The sequence below is a fragment of the Triturus cristatus genome, chromosome 3_1, assembly GCF_964204655.1.
Source record: "Triturus cristatus chromosome 3_1, aTriCri1.1, whole genome shotgun sequence".
NCBI classification, from domain to species: Eukaryota; Metazoa; Chordata; class Amphibia; order Caudata; family Salamandridae; genus Triturus; species Triturus cristatus.
This window is the reverse complement of record NC_140583.1, coordinates 806,385,164-806,413,069: the sequence shown is the minus strand read 5'-3', so window position 1 is coordinate 806,413,069 and position 27,906 is coordinate 806,385,164. Positions and strand designations below refer to the sequence as shown.

The 27,906-nt window shown below is 46.1% G+C and overlaps 1 protein-coding gene across 10 annotated transcripts in view; it reads right to left on the bottom strand.

Annotated features, from left to right (window-relative positions):
- The window catches only part of IFT54 (intraflagellar transport 54), a 543,753-nt gene that overhangs the window by 178,018 nt on the left and 337,829 nt on the right, over window positions 1–27,906 (bottom strand). For 4 of the 10 annotated variants that reach the window (XM_085645123.1, XM_085645125.1, XM_085645124.1 and 1 more), the window contains one exon: window positions 1,715–1,822. The exons of the other annotated variants lie outside the window; for them this stretch is intronic. In XM_085645123.1, the coding sequence (XP_085501249.1) occupies window positions 1,715–1,822 (108 nt within the window). The remainder of the gene's footprint in view (window positions 1–1,714; window positions 1,823–27,906) is intronic. 10 annotated transcript variants of the gene reach the window in all.

Sequence of the window (27,906 nt, the reverse complement as noted above, 5' to 3'; positions counted from 1 at the left end):
ACAATAACCCGCTCAAACTCAATAGTGATAAAATGGTGGTTATGCTCCTGGGCAAGAATCCTCAGCTTTGGTGTCCACAACATTGGCCGGAATACCTAGGGGCTCTTCCTAACTTGTACCCTAAGGTCAAAAATGTGGGTTTTCGGTTGGATAAGAATCTTTCCATGAAGCCTCAGGTGACCAAGGTAGCCTCCACTTGTTTTGCAGTGCTTAAGTGGATGAAAAAGATCATCTGGATGATTCCGCATTCAGCCTAAAGAATAGTGATGTAAACTCTAATCCCGTCTAGATTAGACTATGGTAATATTCTGTATCTAGGACTAGATAAGGCCTCCATCTGACGACTACACGCAGTTCAGAATTCTGCCGCTAGACATCTGTATCGCCTTCTAAAACATGCTTCGGTCTAAAACCTCCTCTGCGAGCTTCATTGGCTCACGGTTACAAAGCAAATACAATTTAAAGTCTTGTACTATGTACACAGCCAGTGTAGGACCACAATATATTCAGGATTTGGTGGTGCTTCATCAACCGCATGTATGCTGAGATCACTCAAAGTTGAAGAAGGGAAAAAGCGAGAGGGAGACTTTGAGATTCCATGCAGGTTTGGGGGAAAGGCAGGTGAAGTTGGTAGCAGGGGGGCGAGGTGAGAGGGCAAATATTACCATAGCAGTAGAGAACCTGGAGCCTAAAAAAACCTGGGGCAATTGGGGCTCGGATAATAGTATCCTAAGTACATCCTCATGGGGTCTGAATGAATCAGGGTGCCTTAGTGAAATCGATTAGGACACTGAATTGCTGCATAGCCTGAGAATTATATCATGGAACATAAATGGGTTGGGAGGACAAACAAAGGTGGACAGCTTAAATCATGTCACAAAGTACGTCGATATTATTTGTTTGCAGGACACATGGTTATGCGGCAACACGCTAGTAGTTGAAGGGTTTGTTCAAATTCATAAGCCAGCCAGTAAAATAAAAAAAAATTGGACGTCCGTCGGGTGGGATTATGACTCTAACGTCAACCAGGTTAGTGAAAGAGGCTAAATTCATTAGCACATTATATAAATGGTTGTTCGTTTGTAACTTCACTTCTGGCATTTTGTAAAGACTTGAAGACCTGACTGTTTTAAACTGACAATCTGGACATCTCTACTTCTGCTCAAAACCGGGAAACCCTTTTTGGGTAGCTGCACCCTTTGTAAGCAAATATTATACAATCATAATTTATAGCTTGTCCCAATCAAATTGGTTGCTACATGGGAATTATTATTAGCCTCAGTGTATCCAATTACTATTTGTGCATCAATCCTAATCTGCTCCATTTCTTGATTCAGCACTGATTTTCATTCAAACACTACCCCTATGTCAAAATATACATGTGGACTACCGCCATTTTATAGCTTGCTAGCTATTGATTTGTGAATCCTCACCTCATGCCCTTCGGGGCTATTTCCAGCCTGCTTCCATCTAATTCTCTGAACTAGTTCATTATTCACAGTCACTATTTGCCTCATGGTTTCTAAATGCAGATTATGGTGAGGCGGTCTCTAATTAATGGCTGTTACTTTGTGGAACAGTCCCAACTTGTCCCCACATTTCAGATCTGCCCCAAGATTTTTTCCAGCCAGTGTCTATCTCACAGGTTTGCACATATGGTTTATTTTCAACCCGTCTAAATCTCCTGAAGTTTGTCTCACTACCCTTTTCTTACCAGGCTGTACATCTGTAGCTGCTACGGAGTTCTTTTCACCTGATCCTTTCACTGGCTTCTCATCTGAAATTATATCTCCTCTCTCTTGACTCTGGGCTTCTGGTACTCCTAACATGAAACAGTGTGTGGTTAAACAAGTATTGTACACAGCACACAATGTTTTTAACTTCAGCATGCTGTAAACACAGAAGAGGTATTTACAAACCATTAAGAAGTATTCTATGGAATTCTGAAGAAAATAAACAAAAGTGGTAAAAATGATCCTTCACAAAGGGGCAAATACCTTAAAGACTGATAACAATGAAGGAAGACCCAGTCAGTCTTCTTGAAAGAGACAGCAACATTCACTGAAGATATAGGGAATGGGTTTTTCAGGCTACTGAGATTTCACATATATTGTAAATGTCATATTGCAGAGTTTATGGTGTATATCTTGTGCTTCACTTGACAATACATAAAAGACAAGTGAGCACTGGTCACCCAAACATCCAGTTTTGTCTTTTTTGACTATGTCATTCATCACTCCTACAGAACAATTTAATTACTAGTAATTTCGATCTATTTCTCAGAAATTAACTGTCAACTTATACCTTCTTTATTCTCTAACCACTAGAAGCTCCTGAAATAAAATGTTGGGAGCAGGACACCCTGCAGAATGTTTCATTTGCTTGTGATAGTAGCATTTTAGACCTGCTTCTTCTCTTTGTATTGCTGCTGAAAAAAAAGGAGGAGTCTGCATGTTGTAACCTCAATCGGAAATCAGCTTTTCTATCCGAAGCGGCACAGGTAGGGAAAGCAGGAACTACATCTCACAACATAAAAGCTGCTCTCTGAAAATACTGTGTGATGGATCCGTCACTCCTTCTGTGACTTTAGCTGAGGCACAGTTAACATTTGCACATCACGTCCTTTTTTTTTTTTTTTAGTGCCAAAGGTTGCTTATAGATTTGTTATGCATTGCTTCCATAGGGAGTCTCTATCGTTTACACCAGATTCTAAATCTGGTAACTCACTACTATGACACAGCTACATAACTTGTTACCCACTGATGCTACGTCATAATGGCCTTCCCAAGCAGGTTGATGGCTCCCTGTCAGCGAAAGTCTGTCTGATTTAGCTGAAATCAAAATGCAGAGCTGCTGGAGGAGGAAGGAAGCAAGGTACTGGTTGGGGTTAGTTAAAGATGGCAAGTTAATTATGTTTTCATATTTGGTTCAGGGAGGAAAGGCCAAGTAATGTAAGACTCCCCCCATTACTCCTCTGCCACTGTGTGGAAGTTGAAACCAGGGGCAGGAGAGTTTGTGTGCCACACATTATGAAATTATAGATGTGTAAAATGTGGATTATGGGGATGTTTGTCACCTTGCGCCTTTGCATGACAACATAAACAGCTTGAGTTTCACACTCATTGTCTATCTGATGTCACTTAGAACCCTTCAGTGAAGAACATTGTTGTAGTTCACTGTTACCCACCTAGAATTCTCTTTGCTATGCATGGCTCTCACGGAGAGCCATTAGTGGGAATGACTGGTGTCTAAATTCAGTGATTCACAGCTATGACGTAACAACGGTGGGTAACTCAACTTGTTGACCACAGTGGCTAAATCATAAAGGAACTCTAGACTGCTCTGGCTGGGCACTCGGAGCCTTCAGAACAGTGCTGGAGAGCAGGGAGCAAAACGTTTGGAGGAGAGACAAGAAAAGGCACAGAGAGTGATGGAGGTGAGTGGTAGGAGGTCATATATTTTTATTTCATTTTGGACAGGTAGGAAACGCCATGTTTTATATGGCTGCCCATTAATGCTGTGCCCATGCGTAGCAGATGAAAGCTGGGTCAGATGATTTTGGAAGTCATACATACTGAACAAGTTATTTACCTTCAGTAACGCCGTTTCTGGTAGACAATCTATGGAGCTGCAGATTCCTCACCTTTTGAATATTATCCATGCGTCAGACTGGAACCGGAAACGTTTATCAGCAGTACCTCTGGAAGCTGGTAGGTGGCACCATGTGGCTCCACACTGACAGCGTTCCATTTCGAAAATGACGTGCAGAGACTATATAAGACCACTCCTGTGCCCTGACGTTAGCTGCTTTCGAGAGTGTTCACAACTCCAGATGCAGAGCCCCAAAAGCAAATTGGTGAAACCAGTCTGCAGATTTTTAGGCTTGGGATCCTATTAATGGAGAGAGTCCAACCACAGACGTGGAATATCGGAGGGTCGGTGAGGAATCTGGGGCTAGATAGAGTCTCTACCAGAAAGAGTGTTACCAAAGGTAAGTAACTTGTACTTCTAATGGAGGCTTATAGTTGCAGATTCCTCATCTTTTGAATAGATACCAAAGTAGTACCTATTTGAAGGCGAGTCTGTTGATGGAATCAAACCAGAAAGTCCTGCTGGACTGAGCGAGCACATGCACCTCTCTGTGATTCTGACTGTCCAGACTGCAGTGCTTTTGGAACATAGTGCTTTGGGAACATATGTAGGGACACACACAAGGCTGCTTGCCAACACATTGGTAGCAGCTTTGGCCCTGGTAGAATGATCTTAATGCAGAGCACGATACAGCGTAAGATGGCTCTCTGCTGTAAAGCCTTACAGTTTTTCATTCCTCAGAAAAAAAGCTGATTGTCTACTTAGTGTTCCTTGGTATGATCAATATAAATGCTCAGAGTTATCTTGGGGATCAAACGGTAGAGTCTCTCCTACTCCTTAGAAAGGTGAGGCAAAGCATAGAATGTTGGCAAGGTGATATTTAGACCAACATGGAATAGCGTTACAACTTTAGGCAATTAAGACAACAGTGTCTGGTAAACAAGCTTGTTTTGGAAGAGGGTGTTGTATGGCATTACAGATCAAGGTCCTTCATCCTTACACCCCCGTTTGAGGATGTTTTCAAGTTAGGATTTCTTTGCCCTTCCCTTAGAACTTTTTTAGCGTCATCATGCTTTTAACAGAGTAAGGGATGACATACCTGCCACAAACATGATTCTTCAGGAAAGGCAGTCTCCTGCATTTATAGCACACAAACATAAAGGATGGACTGTCAGTATTCCTGAAAACAAGGGTGTTAAAAAGGATGCATGTTGCCCACATTCCATTTAATCTTTTTGAGCAGACAGACACCTACCCAGAGTACAGAAAATAACCCTTTGCAAAGGTTGGGAACTTTCCTGTGCCAAACCTGCTCAACCTCATGACACTGCACTTCTGTTGAACATAGGAATTGAGATGAAACACTGTCTTGATGTCTCTGCATTCTATTACATGTACCACAATATGATAATACCAATAAAGAAATGTACACCATTTGCAACCTCACTGAAATAAAAAGGTAAAAAACCTTAGGAGACTACAGGTAGCACTGCCTCAGACTTCTCTACCTGGATCTGTTCTTCAATTATGTCCTTGCTTGGAAAGGGAATGTGCATTGATAAAAATAATGACAATCATGAGAGGCCTAAATTGTTTTCATAAACAATATGGGGGCAACTCATTGTTGGCCAAAAAGTTGCTTACTGGACACAGGTGATCCCAACATTGGGTGATTGATAACCACACTAATCTGAATGTAGCAGAAGACATGTGGAAAGCAGCTCTTAGCTCCACAAAATGAGATCATTCCAGGCAATAAACCGGGGGAACAGAGTCAACTTTAACAATCGGTGAAAGTAGCGGTATTGCAGGCTGCGCTGTTCATCTGGTCCTATATTGAAAAGCCCCTCAGGGAGCTTGCTAAATTTAATTACTGATGATACTTATAAGCATCATATTCCTAAATGTACATTTATAACAAGGTGGGCTATTAGCCAAAGCATACTTGATTCTCTGCACAATCAGGAACCTATGAGAAAATACAAATTCCAAATACCATTAAGAAGTATGCTGCAGTCTACAGTATAGAAAGGGTCTAGCTCATCTAGGTGTCTAGAATACTATACTAATTATTTGTCTCACAACAGACCTTTGCTGCAATTATCTATATGCCAAAATATTACTAGATGATAAACCCATATTCTTGTTTTTATGGTTGAGCCACCTCCTGCTCCCAAAGTTTTCTGAAAGTGCAGTAGACTAGGACAGCATAAAAGGAGATGTGATTTGTTGTAGCTTGGTAGATTTAAGAGCTCCCGAATTATTGACAGATGCAAGGTCTGATGAACTTTATGAGTTTCAAAATAAGAGCTGTACTGGAGTTAAGGATAGGTTTCAGATAGTTTTTTTACAATATGCATTTATGTATTTTAAGTTTAATTCTTCTTCCAAATGTGTTTTATGTAGGCTAAGACTAAAAGACCTAGCAAAAAGGGAAAAAATAAACCTTTGAGCAATCACTCTAAGGAATACAGGAAATAAACTGGAATTAAAACAGTAATTAAAGCACAATACTTCTAGGTTTGCATGTGGCATGTATTCTCAGAAGAGACCCAAATATTGGACGCAGGCTACTAATGCAGAACTGGTAAGGATTCCATGCATCCAGTATTCCAGTCTGAGGAGGAAGAATATTTGTGGCATTTGTTTCTATTAAAGGCACAATGATGAAGGAAATAAACAAATGCTGTAAAAAAAAAAAAAAAAAAACACTGAGAAACTTTGTGTAACAATCAATCTGTCAAAAAAGGAAATTAAAATGGCACCGGTTTATTCAGGGTTTGAAAAAGACTGGATGTGGCGTATGCTCATCAGTTAACTCTGTTAGGTTTATTTTTATTTGAGAAATATTAAACTAATAGCAAGATTATTCTTCAAAATTGTTTCATTTTCACTTTTATACGCTTGTTGGTAGAATTTCTATGCAAGACACAATATAGTTGCTCAGTGTCTTGAGTGTCTGAAAACACAAAGGGTTTCCCCACAACTGACTCCAAGGCTGTTCTCTCCTGTCACACCTCAGGGGAAATTAGTAATACCAAAGAACGTTTCCCAGAGCTTGGCTCAAGCAGTTAAGGTGTAATGTACTACAAGGACAAAAAATACTATTGTGTGCGTAGCAAGTTGACCAACATGAAGAGATAAATGGCATCTTAAATAGATTAGAATATTCTTATGTTGAAAAAAAAAGTGTTTTTGCACCCCTTCTAGAGTTGTGAACTCAGTGGCAATTGAGGGCAGATGGATGCTGACAGATTAACAAGGTTTGAGCAAGCTACTGAATACTAATTAACTTGTAACTCTGATACTCCAGATAAAACATCATAACACTGAGAAATAGCTAACCCGTTGGCAGAAATGACAGACATTTACTCAGGTTAAGAATTTGTGGAAATACCATATCAAAGAATAACGTATAGTTTCTTACCTGTCAGTGTAGTTTTGCAGCTTGAAGACTTTCTGGATTCACTATGCTGTGCATTATTCCGCCATCTAGTGGTTGGGTCCGGAATTGTAGTATTTCTTCTCTTTTTTTTTTTCGTGGCGCAGGTGGGCGGCGAAATACCACCATTTGGTGTCCTTCGTGACGTCGACGCGCTTCCTCCGGAAGCTCCCACCTTTGGTCGCCATCTTCGGATTCTTTTTTTCCTCTCTTTGTTTTCTTATTTGATCCTTGTAAAGTCTTTTCACCTTCTACCCCCCTTTTATCCTCCTGTCTCATCTTTCTGGCGGAGGAGGGTGGGTTCGCTAGTGAATCCAGAAAGTCTTCAAGCTGCAAAACTACACCGACAGGTAAGAAACTATACGTTTTGCAGCGTGAATCTTTCTGGATTCACTATGCTGTGCATCGACTTTGTAGCGATTTCTCCTCATAGTGGAGGTTGGGTGGAAGATGAGAACTGGTTACTGAAAATGTGATGTAAGACCTTCTGTCCCACTTGCGCTTCTTTGTTCATTTGGATATCCACACAGTAGTGCTTAGTGAACGTATGCACTGAAGACCATGTTGCCGCTTGGCAAATGTCTTGGATAGGTGTGTTTGCTAGAAAAGCAATTGTTGCTCCTTTCTTCCTTGTTGAGTGAGCATGAACTGCTCCTTGCAATGGCTGAGCTGCCTGCTTGTGGCAGAGCAGAATGGTTTGCGCAATCCATCGTGCAATGGTATTTTTGGTAACCGGTCGTCCCAAAAAACTGCCGGCGAAGGATACAAAAAATTGCTTTGTTTTTCTGCATTCTTTTGTCCTTTCCATATAGTGCATCACTGCCCTCCTGGCGTCCAGTGTGTGTAAGGCTCTTTCTGTGCTCGTGGACGGTTTTTGGAAAAAACTTGGTACTTGAACGGTCTGGTTGATGTGGAACTTAGATACCACCTTTGGCATGAAATGTGGGTCCGTTCTCATGACAATCCTATCACCGTGTATTTGCAGGTAGGGTTCTTGGAGAGTTAATGCTTGCAATTCACTTACTCTTCGTAGTGATGTGACAGCCACTAGGAAGGCTGTCTTTAGTGTGAGCATATGCAGTGTACCTTTGTGAATAGGCTCAAATGGTGCTTTCATTAGCTGTGTGAGCACTACATTGAGGTTCCATGCTGGTGCTGGCATTCTGCCTGGAGGAGCGATCCTTTTTGCACCCTCTAGGAATCTTTTTACCACCTGTGATGTGAAGAAACCTTTTACTGTTTCTCCTCTTGTGTAAGCCACAATTGCTGCTAAGTGGACCCTTAGGGACGTGTAGCCTAGCTTGTTTTGCAGTAGATGCGTTAAGTATCTTAGTACTGTTGATTCCTTAGTAATCTTTGTTTGTAGATTTTCCCTAATGCATCATTCGGTGAATCTTTTCCACTTTGCTACGTAGCACTTCCTTGTGGTCGGTCTTCTTGCCTCTCCGAGTACCGCCATCGTACTTGCCGGTAATTTGAGGTGTGCGAACTCTAGGTCCTCAGGAGCCATGCAGCTAGACTGAGGTTTTCTGGTTCTGGGTGTAGTTCTCTACCGTTTTGCATTGTTAGCAGGTCCTTCCTGGCGAGGAACCTGTGTGCGGGCGTTTGTGACATCTCCATGATGTGTGGGAACCATGTTTGCCTGGCCCATTGGGGTGCTATCAGGATGAGCGTCATGCTGCTGATCCAGCACTCTGTGTAGTAGTGGTATTGGTGGAAAAGCGTATGCAAATGTCCCTGGCCAGCTTATCCATAGCGCATTCCCCCGGGACTGTTTGGACGGTACTTTGGATGCGAAGTTTTGGCATTTTGCATTTTGGTGTGTTGCAAAGAGGTCTATTTGTGGAGTCCCCCATTTGTGGAATACCTTCTGGATTTCCTGTTGGTTGATCTCCCATTCGTGGGATGCTGACGTCTGTCTGCTGAGCCAGTCTGCCTCTACATTGTCCTTCCCTGGTAGATGTATTGCTAATAGGTCTATCTTTCTGGGGATAGCCCATCTCCATATTTCCTGCGCTAGCCGTGAGAGTGTCACTGAATGTGTCCCTCCTTGCTTGTTGATGTAGAACATGGTAGTTGTATTGTCTGTTTGTATCAGTACTCTGTTCCCGTACAGCAGTTTCTGAAAGGCCTTTAGGGCTAGAAACACTGTCTTGAGTTCTAGGTACTTGATGTGCTTTACTGCATCCTGGCGTCCCCACAACCCCCTTACTTTGAGGTTGTTTGTGTGCGCTCCCCACCCTTTCTGGGAGGCGTCTGTTGTAAAGGTTACAGTTGGAGTTGGTAGTGTAAATGATCTTGCCTGTGCTAAGTTCTTCTGGTTCCACCACACTATTTCTTGCTGTACGGTTTGTGTGACAACCACTAGATCCTGTCAACTCCCTGTCGCTTGTGACCATTGCTGCTGGATCCATTCTTGGAATGGCCTTATGTGTAGGCGAATATTTGATACCAAATGTATGCATGATGCCATCATCCCCATCAGTTTGCTCACAGTCCTCACTGTCGGAGCTTGCCCCTTTTTAAAAAAAAACATTTTTATTGGCATTTATAAACATTACACACATAGGCACGGTTGGCAATGCAGTTGTTATATAGGCGTACAAAGCAGGAGCGCCCATTCGCGTCCCATGCGGACTCTCAGTCTCGTGGGCCTGCGGGCTGCGTGTCTCTACTCTGTGTTTGGCTTCAGGCAGGTGTCCGGGGCCTGCGTCTGGGTACGCCCTGCTGGTGCGCACGGTGGTCGCCGCGCCGTATGGGGACCGTGCAGTGTGATTAATCCCCTGTGAGGTGTATCATAGAGGCTATAGGGCTGCAGCCATAAACTAACCGTCAACTAACTAGGGATAGATAAACTGGGGGAGGGGGTGCACTATGTTGCGGATAATGAACAATAGTAGCTTTGCGCCTGAGAGCTGGTCCATCGTATGGGACAATGTCGGGGTGTTCGCAAATGCGGGGGGGGGGGGAGGGAGGGGAGTCGGGGGGGGGGGAGGGAGGGGAGTCGGGGGAGGCGGGAGCGCTGATCACTTCCCATATGGAGGTATGGTGGTGGAACTTGTGTTGTCTACCTCTGCGACCCGCCGGGCGCTTGGGCTGCTCGTGCGTCTCCCGGGGTGGGCTCCTGACTCGCGGAGGTCCCCGGGGGATCGATAATTCGTGGGCCCGCCACTGCTGTTGTTTCCTGCGCGAAGGAGTGCATTAACATGGCCCATGACAGGGAGATCGGGTGTTTGCACATCCCTTGGGCCTCCTCCGTTCTGAGTAGTGTTTCCTCTGCCTTGCCCCACTTCTTGACTGCGCCCACCCATGCCGCATTGGTGTCTTCCAATGCATGGTGATGCATCGTTTGGCTAGGAGCAGCACCAGGAAGGCATACAGCCTTTCTACCTTCATTTGTTTATGTCGCCCATGTATACCCAGTGCACACGCCTCCCATGTGTACAGGTCCTGTAACCCCGTAACCGTTCTAAGGGCAGTATGGATCGTGTGCCAGTAACTATGAAGTGTCGGACAGTCCCAAAACATGTGTTTAAACGAGGCGGCGGGTTCCAGGCATCTGGGGCAAGCAAACAAACCGTCAGGGAAGTATTTCTGTAGTTTTTCGGGAGTGAGGTACGCCCTGTGCAGGATATGCAGCTGTATGTTCTTAAAACGGTAATTGCGGGACACTTATTTAGTGTACTCAAGGGCCCTGGTCCATTCTCTATCGTGTAGAGGCCTGTGGAAGTCAGTTTCCCAGTGTTCTCTGAGGGGTGCCAGTGTGGGACGCCGCAAGGTCCATATAGCTTTATAGATCCAAGTGACTAGATGGCGTCCTTGCCCCATCTGTAGGATCGCATGGATGACCGGGTGCGTGGGGGGTTCCGTGTCGATCACACGCCACTGCCTGCGGCAGTCTGTGAGAAGTTGCCTATGCCTTAGGAACTGTCCCCTAGGAAGTTCGAAGTCCCCGACCAACGCATCGAAGGTCTGCAGGCATCCCTCAGAAAACAGCATACCCTCCTCCGTCACAGCATGATCCGTCCACACCTGCAGTAATTGCTCCGTGTAATGCGCCCGACCCCTGGGGAACCCCACCAACGGCAGCAGCGGAGAGTACAGGGGAGCATCCCGACTAAGACGATGGACACGCGCCAGACAGGCGCACGCTGTCATTACCTGGAGGGGCCGAGATGGCAGTGGTGTTGCACCTGGCAACAACATGCGATGGACAGTGGGGGTTTGAATCCGCCCTGTCTCAGTGATCAACTCCCCTTGTGCCCGGCCCGCCGTCCAGCGTGACACTCACTGTAACTGGGCGGCAAGAAAATACGCTTCGAATGAGGGGGCCGCTAACCCACCTTGGTCAAGGGGTAATTGCAATTTTGCCAGGGCGATACGCCGGCGGCCATTGCCCCATATGAGGGTCCCAAGCAGGGTATCCAGCTCACGGAACAGGGATCGCGGGGGAACCACCGGAAGATTGGAGAAGAGATACAGCAGGCGTGGGACTAGGATCATTTTTGCGACGGCTATCTTCCCCGTGACAGCCAGGTGGAGACCCTTCCAGAAGTGGATCAAGGATCGGATGCTACCCATCAATGTGCGGTAATTCCCCTCATAGATATCTTGCGGCGCATGATATAGTTTAACGCCCAGGTATCGAACCGCTTGGGGGCTCCACGAGATATCGACGTCCCCCATTCGTATCGGACATTGGGGCATGACCTGTGTCAAGGGATAGACAGTGGATTTGGCCCAGTTCACCCTAAGGCCCGTCACCTCTGCAAAATCGTGCAGGATGCGTGATATAGGGCTCAAGTCGGCCGTAATATCCCGGACATATACGAGTACGTCATCAGCGTACAATGATACTGAGTGGGTAGAATCACCTATTGGGATGCCCCACTCCTCGCCCGCCTCCCGCAGCAGGGTTGCCAGCGGCTCCATCGCCAATGCGAAGAGCAGGGGGGAGAGCGGACATCCTTGCCTGGTGCCACGTCGGATTAGGAAGGAGTCCGAGATGAGGGGGCCTATACGTGCTCTGGAACTGGGTGCGGAGTAGCTGAGCCGAGTGTAGGCCTGCAGTTTGGGCCCTATGCCCATGCGTTGTAGGACCCGAAACAGGTAGGCCCATGAGAGTGTGTCAAAAGCTTTTTCGAGGTCCAGCACCAGACACGCCGCCCGGGGGAACTGCTCTCGTACCTGGTCCTGCACGTGAAACAGCCGCCGGATATTTTAAGAGGTGTGCCTACCAGGCACAAATCCGCTCTGATCCGGGTGGATAAGCTGCGGGAGGATCGTGTTGGACCTGTCTGCCAGGGCCTTCCCGTAAATTTTGTAATCCGCTGACAGTAGGGTTATGGGTCGGTAGGAGCCCAGCCGATGCAGGTCTCTATCCAGTTTGAGAAGGGAAACTATAACGGATTCGCGCATGGATTGAGGTAGGATCCCCACGTCTAAAGCTGCCTGGAATTGTGATTCTAGTTGAGGGACTAGCTGGGACGCAAAGGCTTGGTAAAATTCTAGTGGGAAGCCGTCTAGACCGGGAGCCTTGTGGGTGGCTAGCGCCTTCATTGCGTGCCGAATCTCAGTGTCAGAGCTTGCCCCTTGCGGTAAAGACGCGTCTCCTTGCATATAGCCAGAGTCCTCTTTGCACATGGATTCACCGTGCATTGTATGGTGTTGATTTCTGCCCCTAAGAACCTCTTCAGTTGTTCTGGGTCTATTGAAGTCTTCTCCCAATGGATTGAAAACCCCAGTTGTGCCAGCGTCTGTATCACTATCTCTATGTGCTTCCTGCACCTGTGGTATGAGCTTGCTTTTACCAGCCAGTCGTCGAGGTATGGGTATACATGTATCCCCTTCCTCCTTAAGTGTGCTGCTACTGCTGCCAGACATTTTGTGAACACTCTCGGTGCTGATTTTAGTCCGAAAGGTAGCACTGTGAACTGGTAGTGATTTGTGCCTATTGCAAACCTGAGGAGGTGTTTGTGTTTGCTGTTGATGGGGATGTGCAAGTAGGCGTCCTTTAAGTCTATAGTCGCCATGTAGTCTCCTCTTTGTAGTTGAGGTATGACCTCTTGGAGGGAGGTCATCTTGAACTTTTGAGTTTTTATGAACCTGTTTAGGAATCTGAGGTCTAAAATTGGACGTAATGTTCCGTCTACCTTTGAGGAAGTAGGTTGAGTATACCCCTTTGTTTTTGTGGGACAATTTCTATGGCTCCTTTCTCTAACAATTCCCATTGCTTCCTCCCTCAAGTGTGTCAGCTCTTTTGTTGTGCGCACTCTGACCTTTGGCCTTCTGTTTTGCGGTGGCCTTTCCAGGTCTATACAGTACCCATATTGTATGAGTTTTAATATCCATTTGTCTGATGTTATTTTCCTCCACTCGTGGAGGAAGTGTCTTAATCTGCCTCCTACCGGTGATGTGTGTTGGAGGAGTCTTTGAACTTTTTGATTTTTTGCAGGTTTTTGTCCTGTCTCTGTTTGCACTTCCTGAGGTCTCATCCAGGAGTGTGTTTTTTTTGCTGGTGAGTCACTTTCCTGTGGGAGGCTGACTTCCCCTCTGGCCGTTACCCCTTCCTCGGCTGCGCCCTCAAAAGGATTGTCCTCGGGGCTGGTACTGCCAGCTTTGCTGCTGCTGTCCTTGCTGCTGTCCCTGGTTACCTCCTTGATAACTTTGCTGGGTGGTTTGGTGTGTTGCCCCAGGCTGATGATTTCCTCTGTCTGTCGGTCTCCTGGAAGGTGTTCCTCTGCTCATATCTCGGAACTGTAGCGCCCCCATAGATCTAGCTGTTTCGTTATATTTCTTCAGCTGGTTCAACTTTACATCAACTGGTGCTCCAAACAGTTGTTCCCCGTTGAAGGGTGTGTTGAGAATGTTTTTTTGGACCTCATTCTTGAATCCAGAAATTCTTAACCAGGCATGTCTCCTTTCTGTGATCCCCAGCATCATCTGCCTGCTCGATGTCTCTGCTGCGTCCAGGGCTGACTTTAAACATGTATTAGCCATGTTCTTTCCCTCTTCTACCAGGTGGCTTGCTCTTCTCTGGTATTGTTCTGGTACATGCTTGAGCAGTTCTCCCACTTCTTCCCAGTGCTGGTATGCGTGTCAGTTGATGAGCGCATTGGAGTTGGCGATGCGCGATTTTATGGCTGCACTCCTTTCCATCTTCCTACCTATCATGTCCATCCTCTTGCTTTCTTTGTCTGGTGGAGGGCCAGAGATTTTGGTATATTTGCTCTTTTCCGAGCTGTGGATGTAATGATGGAGTCGGCTGGTACTGACCCTCTGATGTACATGGGGTTCTTCCAAGAAGGTTTATATTTCTTCTCTGCTCGTGGAGTTACAGCTCTACACATGGCAGGCTCTTTGAATGCCTCCTTCCCCATGTCCAGCACACTTGGGAGCATGGGCAGGAACTGGCTTCTAGTTTGTGAAGGCAGCAAGGTCTCCAAGAGGAAGCAAGGCTGGGGTTTCTCTTCCTCTAACTGCACCCCATACGTTTCAGCCGCCCTTTTGATGACTTGATTGTAGATCCCTATGTCATCTGGCGGCGAAGGCCTCGACGGATATGAGTCTATGCCCTTTTCCGGTGATTCGGCGTCGAGATCTTCCCACGGCAAGTCTTGAGCCTCCGAAGAAGTCGACTCTTGGTAAGTCTCATCTTCTTCCCCTTCGCCTGTCCCATAGTACAGGTCCTCTTCCTGTTCCTCTCCAGGTTCAGGTGTGTTCGACGCTTCGAATTCCTCTACGCCCTTTCCTGTTTCGGGTTTAGCCTTCGACGGTATGCTGTAGGAGTTTAGCTTTTCGTCGAAGTCTTTCTTGCGTTGCAAGATGTTAGCCATTTCGGCCTCGAGCCTCTTTCTTTTCTTCTCCCTTTCTGCCGAGTGATCGGCTTCGAAGGCCTCGACCTTCCTCTTCGCGGTTGTCGAAGTCGAAACCTGTCTCAGGCCTTCACATTTCGACGTCGAGGCCTCTTTTTCGTGGCTGCTCTTCGGCGCCTTTCCCTTGTCTTGGGATTTCGCCGTCTGGTGGTCCTTCTAAGAGGATCCGACGGACTGTTTGTCCCTGGATGCAGTAGTCGACGTTGAGTGCTTCAACGGCCCTGCTCCTTTCAAGGACTTTGGCTCGCCTTTGCGAGTATCAGTGGAGGGTTTAGTGTTCGACGACACTCTTACCTCCTTCGCTGTTTTCTTTTCGACCTCGACGACCACGACGTCTTTGGTCCTTCTGCTACGTTGTCTTCCTCTCCGCTGGATAGTCCCAAGTCTCGTAACGATGGGGGCGTCCCCTGCCCCTGCATGTTGTAGTTTGCTCTTCTCTGTCTCTCCCTTACTCTGGGAGTCTTCGCGGTGAACGCTGCACAGACGTTGCAGTCCTCGCTTCGATGTCGAGCGGCAGGCAGAGATTGCAAACCGGATGTTGGTCCTTCTGCGCATACTTGTGGTGGCAGTTTGCCCAGAATTTGAACAGAGTCTTGTCCATCACCGCGCCCAGGGAGCCCCCTGTATGCGCATTCTCCTTCGAAAAACTTTGAATTCTTCGAAGTTCTCTGAACTGTAGTCGAGTTTCTTCTTACTTGGTCTCCAGTGTCTTCTCCGGTGATCTATTCCGATCTTTCGTCGATTCTTCTCTCCAAAGTTCTTGGAGCTCCTTCCTGTTGATCCAGACCCAACGGCGGAAAAAAGAACCTGAAGATGGCGAATAAAGGTGGGAGCTTCCGGAGGAAGCGCGTCGACGCCACGAAGGACACCAAATGGTGGTATGTCGACGCCCACCTGGGCCACGAAAAAAAAAAGAAAAAAAAGATAAGAAATACTACAATTCCGGACCAAACCACTAGATGGCGGAATAATGCACAGCATAGTGAATCCAGAAAGATTCACCCTGCAAAACAGGATCATCCCATGTGCAGGATAAGTGTAGATAGGTAAATATAGTGAAAGACTACAAATCTGAAAGAATGATAACTAACGGAGTCTAAAAAAATAAACCTGCTACACGAAAGCTGCAAGAGGCAGTACACATTTCATTTATTTTAAACCATTTTACATAGTCTAAATTATCTCACTGGCTGCAAGACGATGTTCTTTGGCACAAGACTATTACAAAGCGATGACTGAAAGGCTCCTTCCAAATACAAATGTTGACGCATTCATTTACGTCTGATCCAATTATTGATATATTCGTTAAGATGACACAATTTCATTCATTGTGTGTTGTGGAGTAGGTTGTGCCAGGAACATGTGAATAACACAATGAGGATATTTATTGCATGGCTTCTGACACAAATGATGGCTTTAGACCAGACAGGGAATTTGCTTTGTCCATTGTAGATAAATCTCAACAGTTCTTTAAAAAGAAGGAAAAATTACTTACTCTATTGCTAGTTCTACATCAGTTCTTAAAAAAGAAGGAAATATTACTTACTCTACAGCTAGTTCTACATCATGCGCATCTTTAATGAAATATATATTGAATATCTCAACCGATTAGCAATACTCTGGAACCCTAGCACTCCAGGGGAATTTTCATTATAGCTAGAAGCACTGAATACTCAAGGCATGGGATCCTGAAGCACTTTTATTTATTTATTACTAAACATATATTCATTAAAATATACACTTTTATTTTTGAAACACAATTTGGTAAAAAACTAAAAAGTTTTACAACAGCCAAGAGCACTTAATTCTGTCCAATTTTTAAGTATTCACTTGAAAAAAATATATCTATTTTCAAAAAATATACTAAGTCACTAAAATAAACTTAGTGACCTGAAACATACTTTCACAAACCTTTTTCAAAGGAAGGGTGAGAAAAATAGGAACAATGTAGCCATATATGTGAGCACTGAAAATGCTGTGAGAAAACAGCATTGCTCCTTTAAGGCAAAGAGCACTTCCAGTAGTTAGTTCATCATGCACTATATGGCGTCTGAGCCAGTTCTTTTTTTACAGAGATGATGAGAAGTAAGAGCAATTAACTTTGCCTCTTCTCTGCTGAGGAGGTGGATTCTTATAACTATAATGATTTCCCTCGAGGAGAACTAGGATTTAAGGTAAGACACTGGTCCTTCTTCTCCAGGCGATCTTTATTATAAATCATAAGCACTGAATGGAATAGCAAGCCCCTCACTATAAATGGCAAAGAAAAAAGACTTACAATGCACTCTTCGAACCGGTTACAAAGAGAGGCTTGCCCCACGTGGGCAGCTAGGCTGAAATCAGTGTCAAAGCAATAGTGCCTTGTGAAAGTATGTATGTACATCCAAGTGGCCGCTTTACAAACATCTGCAATTGAAATGTTTTTTAATAAAGCCACAGTACCAGCCATACCATTTTAGGATGAGCTTGGGCCTACTAGGCAAAGTCTTATCAGCATTACTGTAATACAGTAAAATACACAACACAATCCATGAGAAATGGACTGATTCGAATTAGGCAAATCAATTCCTATAGGGCCATAATTTACAAAAAGTTGGTCAGACTGCCTAAGACCTGTGGTTTTATCAAGAAAAAAAGCTTAGAACCCTTTTTAAATCAAAAGGGAAAGCTAAACCCTCTCAGCCAGTGTGGATGGATTCTGAAAGAAGGTCAGAAGGGAGGCTGTTTGATCTACACGAAAATTAGAGATAACTTGAGGAAGAAACTAGGAATGTTTCTCATAGTCAATTTGTCTTTATGAAATAGAATGAAAGATTCCTTTCGGCCAAGAGCCTAGGTTTCACTAACCCTACAGCTGGAAGTAATTGCCAGCTGTCCTCCAGGAGATATGCTAGAAAGAAGCCACATGAATAGAATAGGGGGCACAGCAATTTGGATAGGAGCACATTAAACTCCCAGGGAGGAAAGGTTTCCTTAATGGAGGACAAACATTCTAAATCCCTTACTGAAGGTTTGTGAAGGGTCTCCGGTAAGCTATTACGGCTGAAGGGTGTATCTTTTTCAGAAGAACACTGCAGCCCGAATTCACAAAATCGAGAAGATAAAGGAGTACAGCTTCTTGGCATTTGGTAGGAATGAGATTCTTTTGTAGATGTCAAATGAAAAACTACTTCCATTTGAATAAATATGATATTCTAGTGGAAGGAAGTCTGGGTTCTTGAAAGACGTTTGTACATTGGTCTGGCAGATTTACATATCCATATCAGAAGCGAGGACAGGAGCCAGGCAGCAAAGTCAGTGTACCACCACTGCTGTAGCCACTAAGAATCTATGAGAATCGTTCTCGTTCTGTCATTCACTAGTTTGATTATCTACAACGGTATCAGCTACATTAAAGAATTGCGAGAAAACAAACTCCACTGACCAACTGACCAAAAGAGCACTCCCCAGTGTTTCTGGATGGCAATTACTGATTGTGTAATTTTGGCATTCCACGTTGTCTGTATTTGCAATTAAGTCAAGCCACATTTGTAAAAAAATGTCTTGCAGGACCGTGTCGTTTAATACCCAATCATGATTCTATTGGATTAGCCTGCTCAGAAAATGTGCTTGTGTGTTGTGGATTACTGTAGGTGAACTGCAGTGGTGTGCAGGTTCCTCACAATCAACCACCTCCAAATTATTTGAGCTTCTAGAGCCAGTGGTCTAGGTCTTGTGCCTCCCTGTTTGTTGAGGTAAACATTGTTGAACAATTGTCTGTCTGAACAAGATGCAAATACGTCCTGGAGTTGAGCACAAATCTCTACAGGACCAGATGGAACTGCCTTCAACTCCAGGAGGTGAATGTTGTACTTTGTATCTTTTGACAACCACAATTCTTAGGTATGAAAATCATCCAGTATTATAAATTCTTTGGTAACCAGGAAATCAGTTTCTAGGGCACTCAACACTATTTTAGGGCTCAGTATAACAACAGTTATCCAAATATCCAGTGCTTCTAAGGGAGAAAAAGGGTTGGTTACCACTCCAACCCAAGCAATCAACTCATCTGAGGAGATCAACAAACAAATTAAAATATCACCCTGAGCACACAATCAGTCCAATAAATTGTCCAAATATCCAACAGACTCTTCTTCCAGGTCCAAGTTCAATTATTTATCCGTATACATCACGTCTTCACAGCAGCCAAGTAGTATTTTCAAAACAAAGCTTGATCTCAAATTTATTTGTTGCAAAAAAATCAAACAGCCAACACGTGTTTTGTCGTGCTATATCGTGTACAGTAGACTTCTTCAGGGCTGCAATCCCAAGAAATTCAAAATTACTAATATGTACACAAGATCAAACCGTATAGGTATAAAGAAAGGTCAGTTCTCCCAGTGATACAAAGAAGGCCACCACCATAGGTAGAATTATAATCAAAGTAAATCCTAGTAAAGGGATCTATTTCAGTGCGAAAAGATATCACTGAGATCATGACAATAGGAGAGCAGAAAGAAGTACTCCATAAAAAGAGCCCACTATTTGGATAAGTAATAGTCACCCTAAATCCAAAGTCCATCTGCCTGTAGTATTCCATAACGCTCATAACGGGGGATACCCCGATCTTCGAACATAAAATGTTCCTCGATCCTGCATATATATAAATAATTGAACTTGGACCTGGAAGAAGAGTCTGTTGGATATTTGGAATATTTGGACAATGAAAATCATCTATATGGGTTCCCCAGCCCACAAGCAAAGCATCCGTCATGATGGCTTGAGAGGAGGCTTCTGACTTAAAAGAGACAATCTTTAGCAAACTTGACTATCTGCTTTCAATGGGAGGGAGTAAACTGTGGTCTGTGACAGAGCCAATTTGTCCTCCCAACTGGCAAAGAGTTGGCATCACTAGTCTTCAAGGTAGTTCTGCACTAGCCTCATCTGCAGGTGGGCATTTGGAATCAGAAAGATAGAAGAAGCCATTGAGCACAGGAGGGACGATCTACGACAAGCTGTCATGTGTTTCCCCATTAGAAGATTTTGACACTTCACATAGGCAGAACAGTCACTCTTCTAAAGGATACACTGTTGATGTTATTGTGTCTTTGTGTGTTTCCAAGAAATGGATGGATGTACTGAGTCGCTGTAGAGTTGAAATGATTTACCCTGAGGCCTAATTGGTGAAACAGAGACATGTTGAAGTGATGCTGGGTTTCTTGGAAGTGTTAAATCCTTAATACACCAGGGATCTAGTCTAGAATAGATGTTTATTTTCATTTAATGTGTGCTGTCACTACTGCCATACTCTTTTAAAAGTCCATGAGATTACGTTAGACTGAAAGGCGGGAACTTGTATTCGTAATAGGCATTGCCTGTCCGAAAATTCAGGAATTGTCAATGCTTTTGAATGATGGAAATGTGAAGGTAAGCATCTTGAAGATCTGTGGCACACTCCCAATCCCTCTGATAGAGTTGAAGGTACATTTGGTAAAATTCCAACATGTGAAACTTCGCTTTCATTGTGAAACTGTTTGTAGTCCTGAGGTCTAAATTAGGACTATATTCCTGCTTCAGCCCTTTCATCTGAACCAGAAAGTAACTAAACACCTTTGCCTTTCTGTGCATAGGGATGGGCTTTACTGCATCTGAGGTGAGGAGTGCTGACTTTCAAACAAAGCAAGTCTAGATGATATTGAGAAGACCTCTTTGGAGGAATGGCTGGAGGTTGTGACTTGAACCTCAGAGAATTGCCGTGCTTTACAATATTCTGTTGCAATCTTCTCCTCCTCTACCAGATGTTTGTTGATGCTTACTCACAACAGAGTGGCGAATAAAGAGGCAAGTCACTATTTTGGAGGGCTTTCTTGTAGAACATGATATTTGTTGGCCACCTCTTCCTTTGTAGCTTTTTGCACCTGGGACCACTGAGGGGCATGAACTGTCTGATGTCTCTCATAAAGCTTAAAAATCCCTATACTTCTCTAAGCCAAGTGCTTTTAGCGTTTCCAACTCAGCTGTCATACGGTGCAGTTCTTCATCTGCATGAGCTACAAACAAAGCTGTTCCAGAGAAAGGAGGACTTAAAATCTTTAGATAAGCCTCCAGCTTTAAACCTGCGAGACATGAAGATCAGTGAAGAGCCAGACTATGACAATAACCAGCAGCAGCACTAATCACTTGGTTAGATACCATCATGTTCTTTTTGAGTACTTCTAGAGGCAACATGTCATGAAATCTCTAAAGTGTCTTCCACAAAGAGCTATCATACTGTCCAAGAAGAGCAGCGGTGTAGGCTGTTTTCATAGCAGTGGCTGTTGTACCCTAGAACTTTCTGCCTGCCTAACTCATCTACTTACTTTCTTTTTCAGGAGGCACTGTGGAGACTGGCAATGTGGGATGGTGTTTTGTTGTTGCCGCCACTATGACAGTAAGTCAGGAAGTGGATCTGAATGCAGGAAGATGGGGGCCTGCTTGTGAGGCTTGAGCTTCTCTTGTAACTATGAATGGCCACACTTTACTGAAGATGGAGTTGGAAATAACTCAACTTCAGTTTCAAGAATCTCTGCAACCAGTGGCAGCAAAAGGTGAGCACAAGATTGAGGATACAGCGTCTCAAAGACGAATGAAAACTTAGGTTAGTTCCCTTCCGAAGTAGTATGTTCAGGTTGCTGCCACCTAACCAAAACCTCAATTAAAGGTGGAGATATCGTTAACGGGAGAAACCCCAGTTGGCGGCAAATCCGCCAGAGTCAAAGAACAATGACAAACTGAAGAAAGATTAGTAGGGCGAGGATCACAAGTGTCGTGAAGATCTGGACTGACGTGCTGACCTTGACTGAGGAGCAGGTCTAGAACAGTGTCTAGACCAATGATGTAAACCAGAATGGTAACATCTACTCTGAACTCTAGAAGGTCTCGCTCTCGTAACTGGTTTCACTGAAGTCTCAGTGGGAGGCAGAGAAGCAATTGGAGGTTACAAGGTCAGTAGAGGTAGAGCTAGAGTAGGTAGTGCTGCTGGAGGTGACACTATGTGCTACATAGGTTGAGGTGACTCTGGTGGAACAACCAGTTCTTATGTTGCTGGATGAGGTCCTGTAGAGGCTGCATCCTCAGGAATGCGCTCTGAGGCAGAAGATAAGGTAACCACTGGCAAGACTTCCCTGTATGGAGGCCTTGACTAGTCAGAGTCTGGAAACAATGAAAGGTGGGAAGAAGAGGTGAAAGGCATGCATTGAGATGAGTCCCACAACGTCAAATGACCTCTTCGATGTCAGCAGCCTTGTTCTAAACAGCGAGCAAGAAGTGACAATCCTCAACATCATAGACCTCGACATTGAACAGGCGCATTTTTTCCTCTTGATGTGGGATCTCTCCATGGATCATGCCTGTGGGGGGTCCTTGGAGGTGGTGGAAGGAACAAGAGTAGAGGGTAAACCTTCTCTACATCCTTTAGGTCTTCTGGGTTGCTTGTTCATGTCTGTGCGGCTCTTCCTGAAAACCATGATCAATCAATCAATCACGACATTTGTATAGCGCGCTAATCACCCGGAAGGGTCTCAAGGCGCTGGGGGGAGGGGTACGTTACTGCTCGAACAGCCAGGTCTTGAGCTGCTTCCTGAAGATGGTCTTGGGTTAGCCGAAGGTGGAGTCTTGGCTGCCAGGTAGGAGAAGGATCTTCCTCCGGCGGTGGCTCTGCGGATGCGTGGTACGGTGGCGAGGGCGTGGCTGGTCGATCGTAGCTGGCGGGTGGGCGTGTTGAAGGTCATACGGTCGTTGAGGTACTTGGAGCCCAGGTCGTGGAGAGCCTTGTGTGCGTGGGTGAGGAGTCTGAACGTGATTCTCTTGCTGACGGGGAGCCAGTGCAGGTCTCTCAGGTGTCCGGTGATGTGGCTTTGTCGGGGGATGTCCAGGATGAGTCGTGCGGAGGCGTTCTGGATGCGTTGGAGTCTTTTTTGAAGTTTGGCTGTGGTTCCGGTGTAGAGGGTGTTCCCGTAGTCCAGTCGGCTGGTGACGAGTGCCTGGGTAACGGTCTTCCTGGTTTCTGTGGGGATCCATCTGAAGATCTTGCGGAGCATGCGCAGGGTGTCGAAGCATGATGAGGAGACGGCGTTGACTTGTCTGGTCATCGAGAGGGAGGAGTCCAGGATGAAGCCCAGGTTGCGAGCGTGGTCCGTTGGTTTGGGAGTGGTGCCCAGGGCAGGGGGCCACCAGGAATCGTCCCAGGCGGAGGGGGATGATCCCAGGATGAGGACTTCCGTCTCGTCTGAGTTAAGTTTCAGGCGGCTGTTCTTCATCCACTCGGCGACGTCTTTCATCCCTTCGTGTAGGCTGGCTCTGGCGGTGGCGGGGTCGTTGGTGAGGGAGAGGATCAGTTGGGTGTCGTCGGCGTAGGAGATGATCTTTGAGGTTGTGTTGGCGTGCGATGGCTACGAGGGGGCTCATGTAGACGTTGAAGAGGGTTGGGCTGAGTGATGATCCTTGTGGTACGCCGCAGATGACTTCGGTGGCCTCGGATCTCAACGGGGGGAGGCGGACTCTCTGGGTTCTTCCGGCGAGGAACGAGATGATCCACTCCAGTGCCTTCTCTTGGATTCCGATGTTGCTGAGGCGCTGCACTAGGGTGCGGTGGCAGACAGTGTTGAACGCAGCAGAGAGGTCCAGGAGTATGAGGGCCGCTGTTTCCCCGTTGTCGATCAGGGATCTGATGTCGTCGGTGGCTACGATCAGGGCAGTGCTGTGGTTGGCCCAAAACCCTGACTGCGAGGGGTCGAGGGATCCGTTCGTCTCGAGGAAGGCGGCGAGCTGTTTGTTGACGGTCTTCTCGATGACTTTGGCAGGAAAAGAAAGGAGAGAGATGGGACGATAGTTCTTGAGGTCGGTGGGGTCCGCCGTTGGTTTCTTCAGGAGGGCGCTAAGCTCGGCGTGCTTCCAGCTCTCCGGGAAGGTGGCGGTGTGGAAGGAGGTGTTGATGATGTCCCGGAGATGGGGTGCGATGATCGCGTCGGCCTTGTTGAAGACGTGGTGGGGGCAGGGGTCGGTGGGGGATCCGGAGTGGATGGTGTTCATCGTGTGGGTGGTGTCTTCGGTGCTGATCGGGGTCCAGTTGCCGAGGGTGGTGGTGGCGGGCGTTGGTTCGGTGGTAGGGTGCGTGGTCTGTGCGTCGAAGCTGTGTATGTCGGCGATCTTGCGGTGGAAGAACGAGGCGAGTGAGTTGCAGAGGTCTTGCGAGGGGGTGATGTCGTTGTTTCCGGCGCTGAGGTTGGAGAACTCTTTGACGATGCTGAAGAGTTCCTTGCTGTCGTGGGCGTTGTTGTCCAGTCGTTCTTTGAGTGCTGTCTTCTTGGTGGCGCGGATCAGCTGATGGTGTTTGCGGGTGGCGTGCTTGAGGGCGGTCCTGTTGTCTGTGGTCTGGTCGAGCCGCCAGGCTTTCTCGAGGGTGCGGCAGTTCTTCTTGGAGTCCTTGAGTTCGTCGGTGAACCAGGGGGTTTTCTTGCTGCCGGGTCTGCTGGGAGGGTTCTTTAGTGGTGCGAGGTAATCGGCGCAGGCGGTCAGCCACTTGGTAAGGTTGCTGGCTGCTTCATTGAGGTCCGTTGTGCTGGTGGGAGGGTTCTGGCTGAGGGAGGCGGTGAGCTGCTCGGCGGTGATCTTGCTCCAGCTCCGGCGAGGAACCTGTTGCGGGTGGTGGTGGTTCGTGGTTCTTCTGAAGCTGAAGTGGACGCAGCTGTGGTCAGTCCAGTGGAGTCCGGTGGAGTGGCTGAAGGAGATGTGCTTGCTGGATGAGAAGACGGGGTCAAGCGTTTGGCCGGCGTAGTGGGTGGGGGTGTTTACCAGTTGCTTGAGTCCGAAGTTGGCGAGGTTGTCCAGCAGGGTGGTGGTGTTTCTGTCATTGTTGTTCTCCAGGTGAAAGTTGAGGTTCCCTAGGAGGATGTAGTCAACGGAGGGAAGGGCGTGCGGGCTGATGAAGTCTGCGATGTCTTCGCTGAATTGTGTGCGAGGTCCCGGGGGTCTGTAGATGAGGGTGCCTCTGAGGGTGGTCTTGGGGTCGGTGTGTATTTGGAAGAGGAGGTGTTCGGCGGCGGTGAAGGTTTCGTCGGAGTTGGTCGAGATGCGGATGGCGTTTTTGTGTACGATGGCGATGCCTCCTCCCGTCTGGTTGACGCGGTCCCTCCAGGTGATCTTGTATCCGTCCGGGATGGCTATGGCGATGTCGGGCGCTGAGGAGGCGTTCATCCAGGTTTCAGTGAGGACGGCGACGTCTGGTGCTGTTGCGTCGAGCAGGTTCCAGAGTTCGACGGCGTGCCTGTGGACGGAGCGGGTGTTGAGCAGGATGCACTTGAGGTGGTTGTTGCTGGTGTCTGGCTTGGCGGGAGCGGTGCAGGTCCGGAGGCAGGTGAATTTGCAGTCTTGGCAGGTGAAGGATCCGTGGGTGCGTCTCGGGGTGGCTCGGTAGCAGGCAGGGTTCCGGCCGGTGTTGAGTGCGTTGAGGGTGGTGGGGTCGTAAGTCCGTCGTGTTGGCTGGCATTCTCGGGGGCCAGGGGTCCTGGCACTGGGCGCGGTCCAGGTGCGGACGGGCGCAGACGGGTTTGCCTTTGGCGCACCTTTGGCGCGCCAGCGGAGCGCCCGCTGCGCGCGTCCGCTGCGCGGCCTCCATATAAGTGGGAGTGGGAGGGAGGGGCAGCTTGGAGGCGGGAGCGGGGTGGCGAATGGGGCAGCGGGGGGCGTGGCCGCAGGTTTCAGTGGCGGGCAAGGTGGACGCTCGGGGAGGCGCGGGCTGGAGCGGGGTACAGAACGAAGAGCGGGACAGTGGGGCACAGAGTAGGGCACAACAGAGCGGGGGAGCAAAATAACGGGGTACAGAAACAAAGCAGGTCACTGGGGCACAGAGCAGGGCACAACGAGCGGGGACTCACTTGGCGGCGGCGAGAACAGGCAGCAGCAGGGCACAAGGAGGACCGTGTGGTGGCTGGGGGGCGACCTACCTGCAGGCAGGGTCAAATCTTCTCCCCGTCGCTCAGAATTTTATGCAGCCTCTAATTTCAGAATTCAGGACGATACGAGGACAGGAAGCACACAATATCGACATAGTGGGAGTCAGTTTGTACCTTTTTCCTCCAAGAGTTAAGAAACTTCACAAAAAGGGATGACATTTTCAGAATTAACGCTTTTTTAACAGAAAACAGAAAAAATGTACCTGCCTTAAGAGAAGTTGAGCGAAAGTACTTTAGTCAGGTTTGTAAAGGCTTTCGAAGGAAAAACCTCAAAAAGGTCAAAGTCAGTGCTCCTCTCAGCAGGAGCCAGACTAAAGAACTGCCTCAACTGCTAACTACAGGGCATGATGGGATACTGGAGGTGCTCTGTGCCTTAAAGGAGAAATAAATGTTCTTTTGACGTGGAATCTCTACCTGAATCATGCCTGTGGTGAGTCCTTGGAGGTGGTGGAAGGACCAACAGTAGAGGGTACACCTTCTCCACATCCTGGCAGGTCTTTTTCACGTCTGAATAGCTCTTCCTGTAAACAATGAAGCCTTATCTTCTCCCTGTCGTTCAGTTATACCCAACCTCTTCTTGCAGAATTCAGGACAATAAGAGGTCAGGAAGCACACAATACTGACACAGTGAGAATCTGTTTGGACCTCAGTCAGTGCTCCTGTCAGCAGAGCCAGAAAAAATAACTGGCTCAACTGCTACATACTGGGCATAATGGGGTACTGGAGGTGCTCTGTGTCTTAAAGGAGCAGTACAGGTTTTCCCGAGAGTTATCAAGTTTCAGTATATATGACACATATCTGGTCTTATTTTTCTCGCCCTTCCTTTAAAAAAGGTGTATGAAAGTGCTTTTTATGCCTAAATGTTCTTTTAGTGGCTTTGTACATATTTAAAAATAGTTACAAAAAGAAAATCCTAAAAACTGGCCCATTTAGCCTGTTATAGGCTGTTATGAAACTTATTTTTTGCAGGAAAAAACTTTTAAGAAATATATATAGATGTGTTTATTTTTAAGTAATATGTGCTTTAGAAAAAAGTGCTCCTTGATTCCACATGTTAGCAGGGCTATTCAGATCTACTGACTTATAATGAAGATTCACCGGAGGAAAAACAATGATTTAAAAAATAGAACTTCATATGAATGATTTACATTGCTATTTGAAAACATCTCATGTCGTTTAAAAAAAAAGCAATATATATGATTAGAATTAAAAACAATATGAAAGCCTTTAATTGTAATAAAATCATTGGGAGTTTCAGAGAGAAGAAAAGAACATATTAGCAACAAGCACGTTGCCGTAAAAGGTTTTTCATAACAATTTTTTCAACAAAGGAGTAAAATGCTGGTGATTGATGTTTGTTTAGATTAAAAACAAAACCATGTTTAATTTGATATTTTCAAACACTAAAGCAATACCAATGTTCAGTGTGAAATAGTGAAAAGAAGGCCTGCAAAAATACTAATCTAAATAAGCTCAGAACTATGGAATGATTATTTCTGCACCCGCTGCATAATGCTTTGGCTAGGTAAAACAGATCACTTAGCAGCCTTTCTGAAAAGTATAGCTTTATCTGGAGTTGAAAAGACACTGGGGCTGTCAAGATGGCCATATTGATCACTTAACATCAAAAATGCAACCAATAAGGGCATGGAACAACCCCTTTATTAAATACGTAATGACAACTCTATAGGAAACAGCTGATGTCTTGAAATCCCTAATTATTTAGGACCACTCAAATGAGTGATATCTTTCTGGATTATCCAGGAGAGAAATACATTAATAATGATCTTGGGCTTCAAAAAAATAATGACCTTCCATTCTTTAGTAACTCAGAATATGGGATAAGCAATACAATTTGTATTTACCTTAAACATAATTATATATTTTCCACAGGTTAAGAATTGAAAACATAAAAGTGTAGTTTTCATGAACTAAACAAATAATGCACATAGAGAATGACTGTTTAAGTAGTGTTGTCTTTTTTTCCTCTGACGACCTCACTTGTTGAAGTTTAAATGAGGCGAAATGC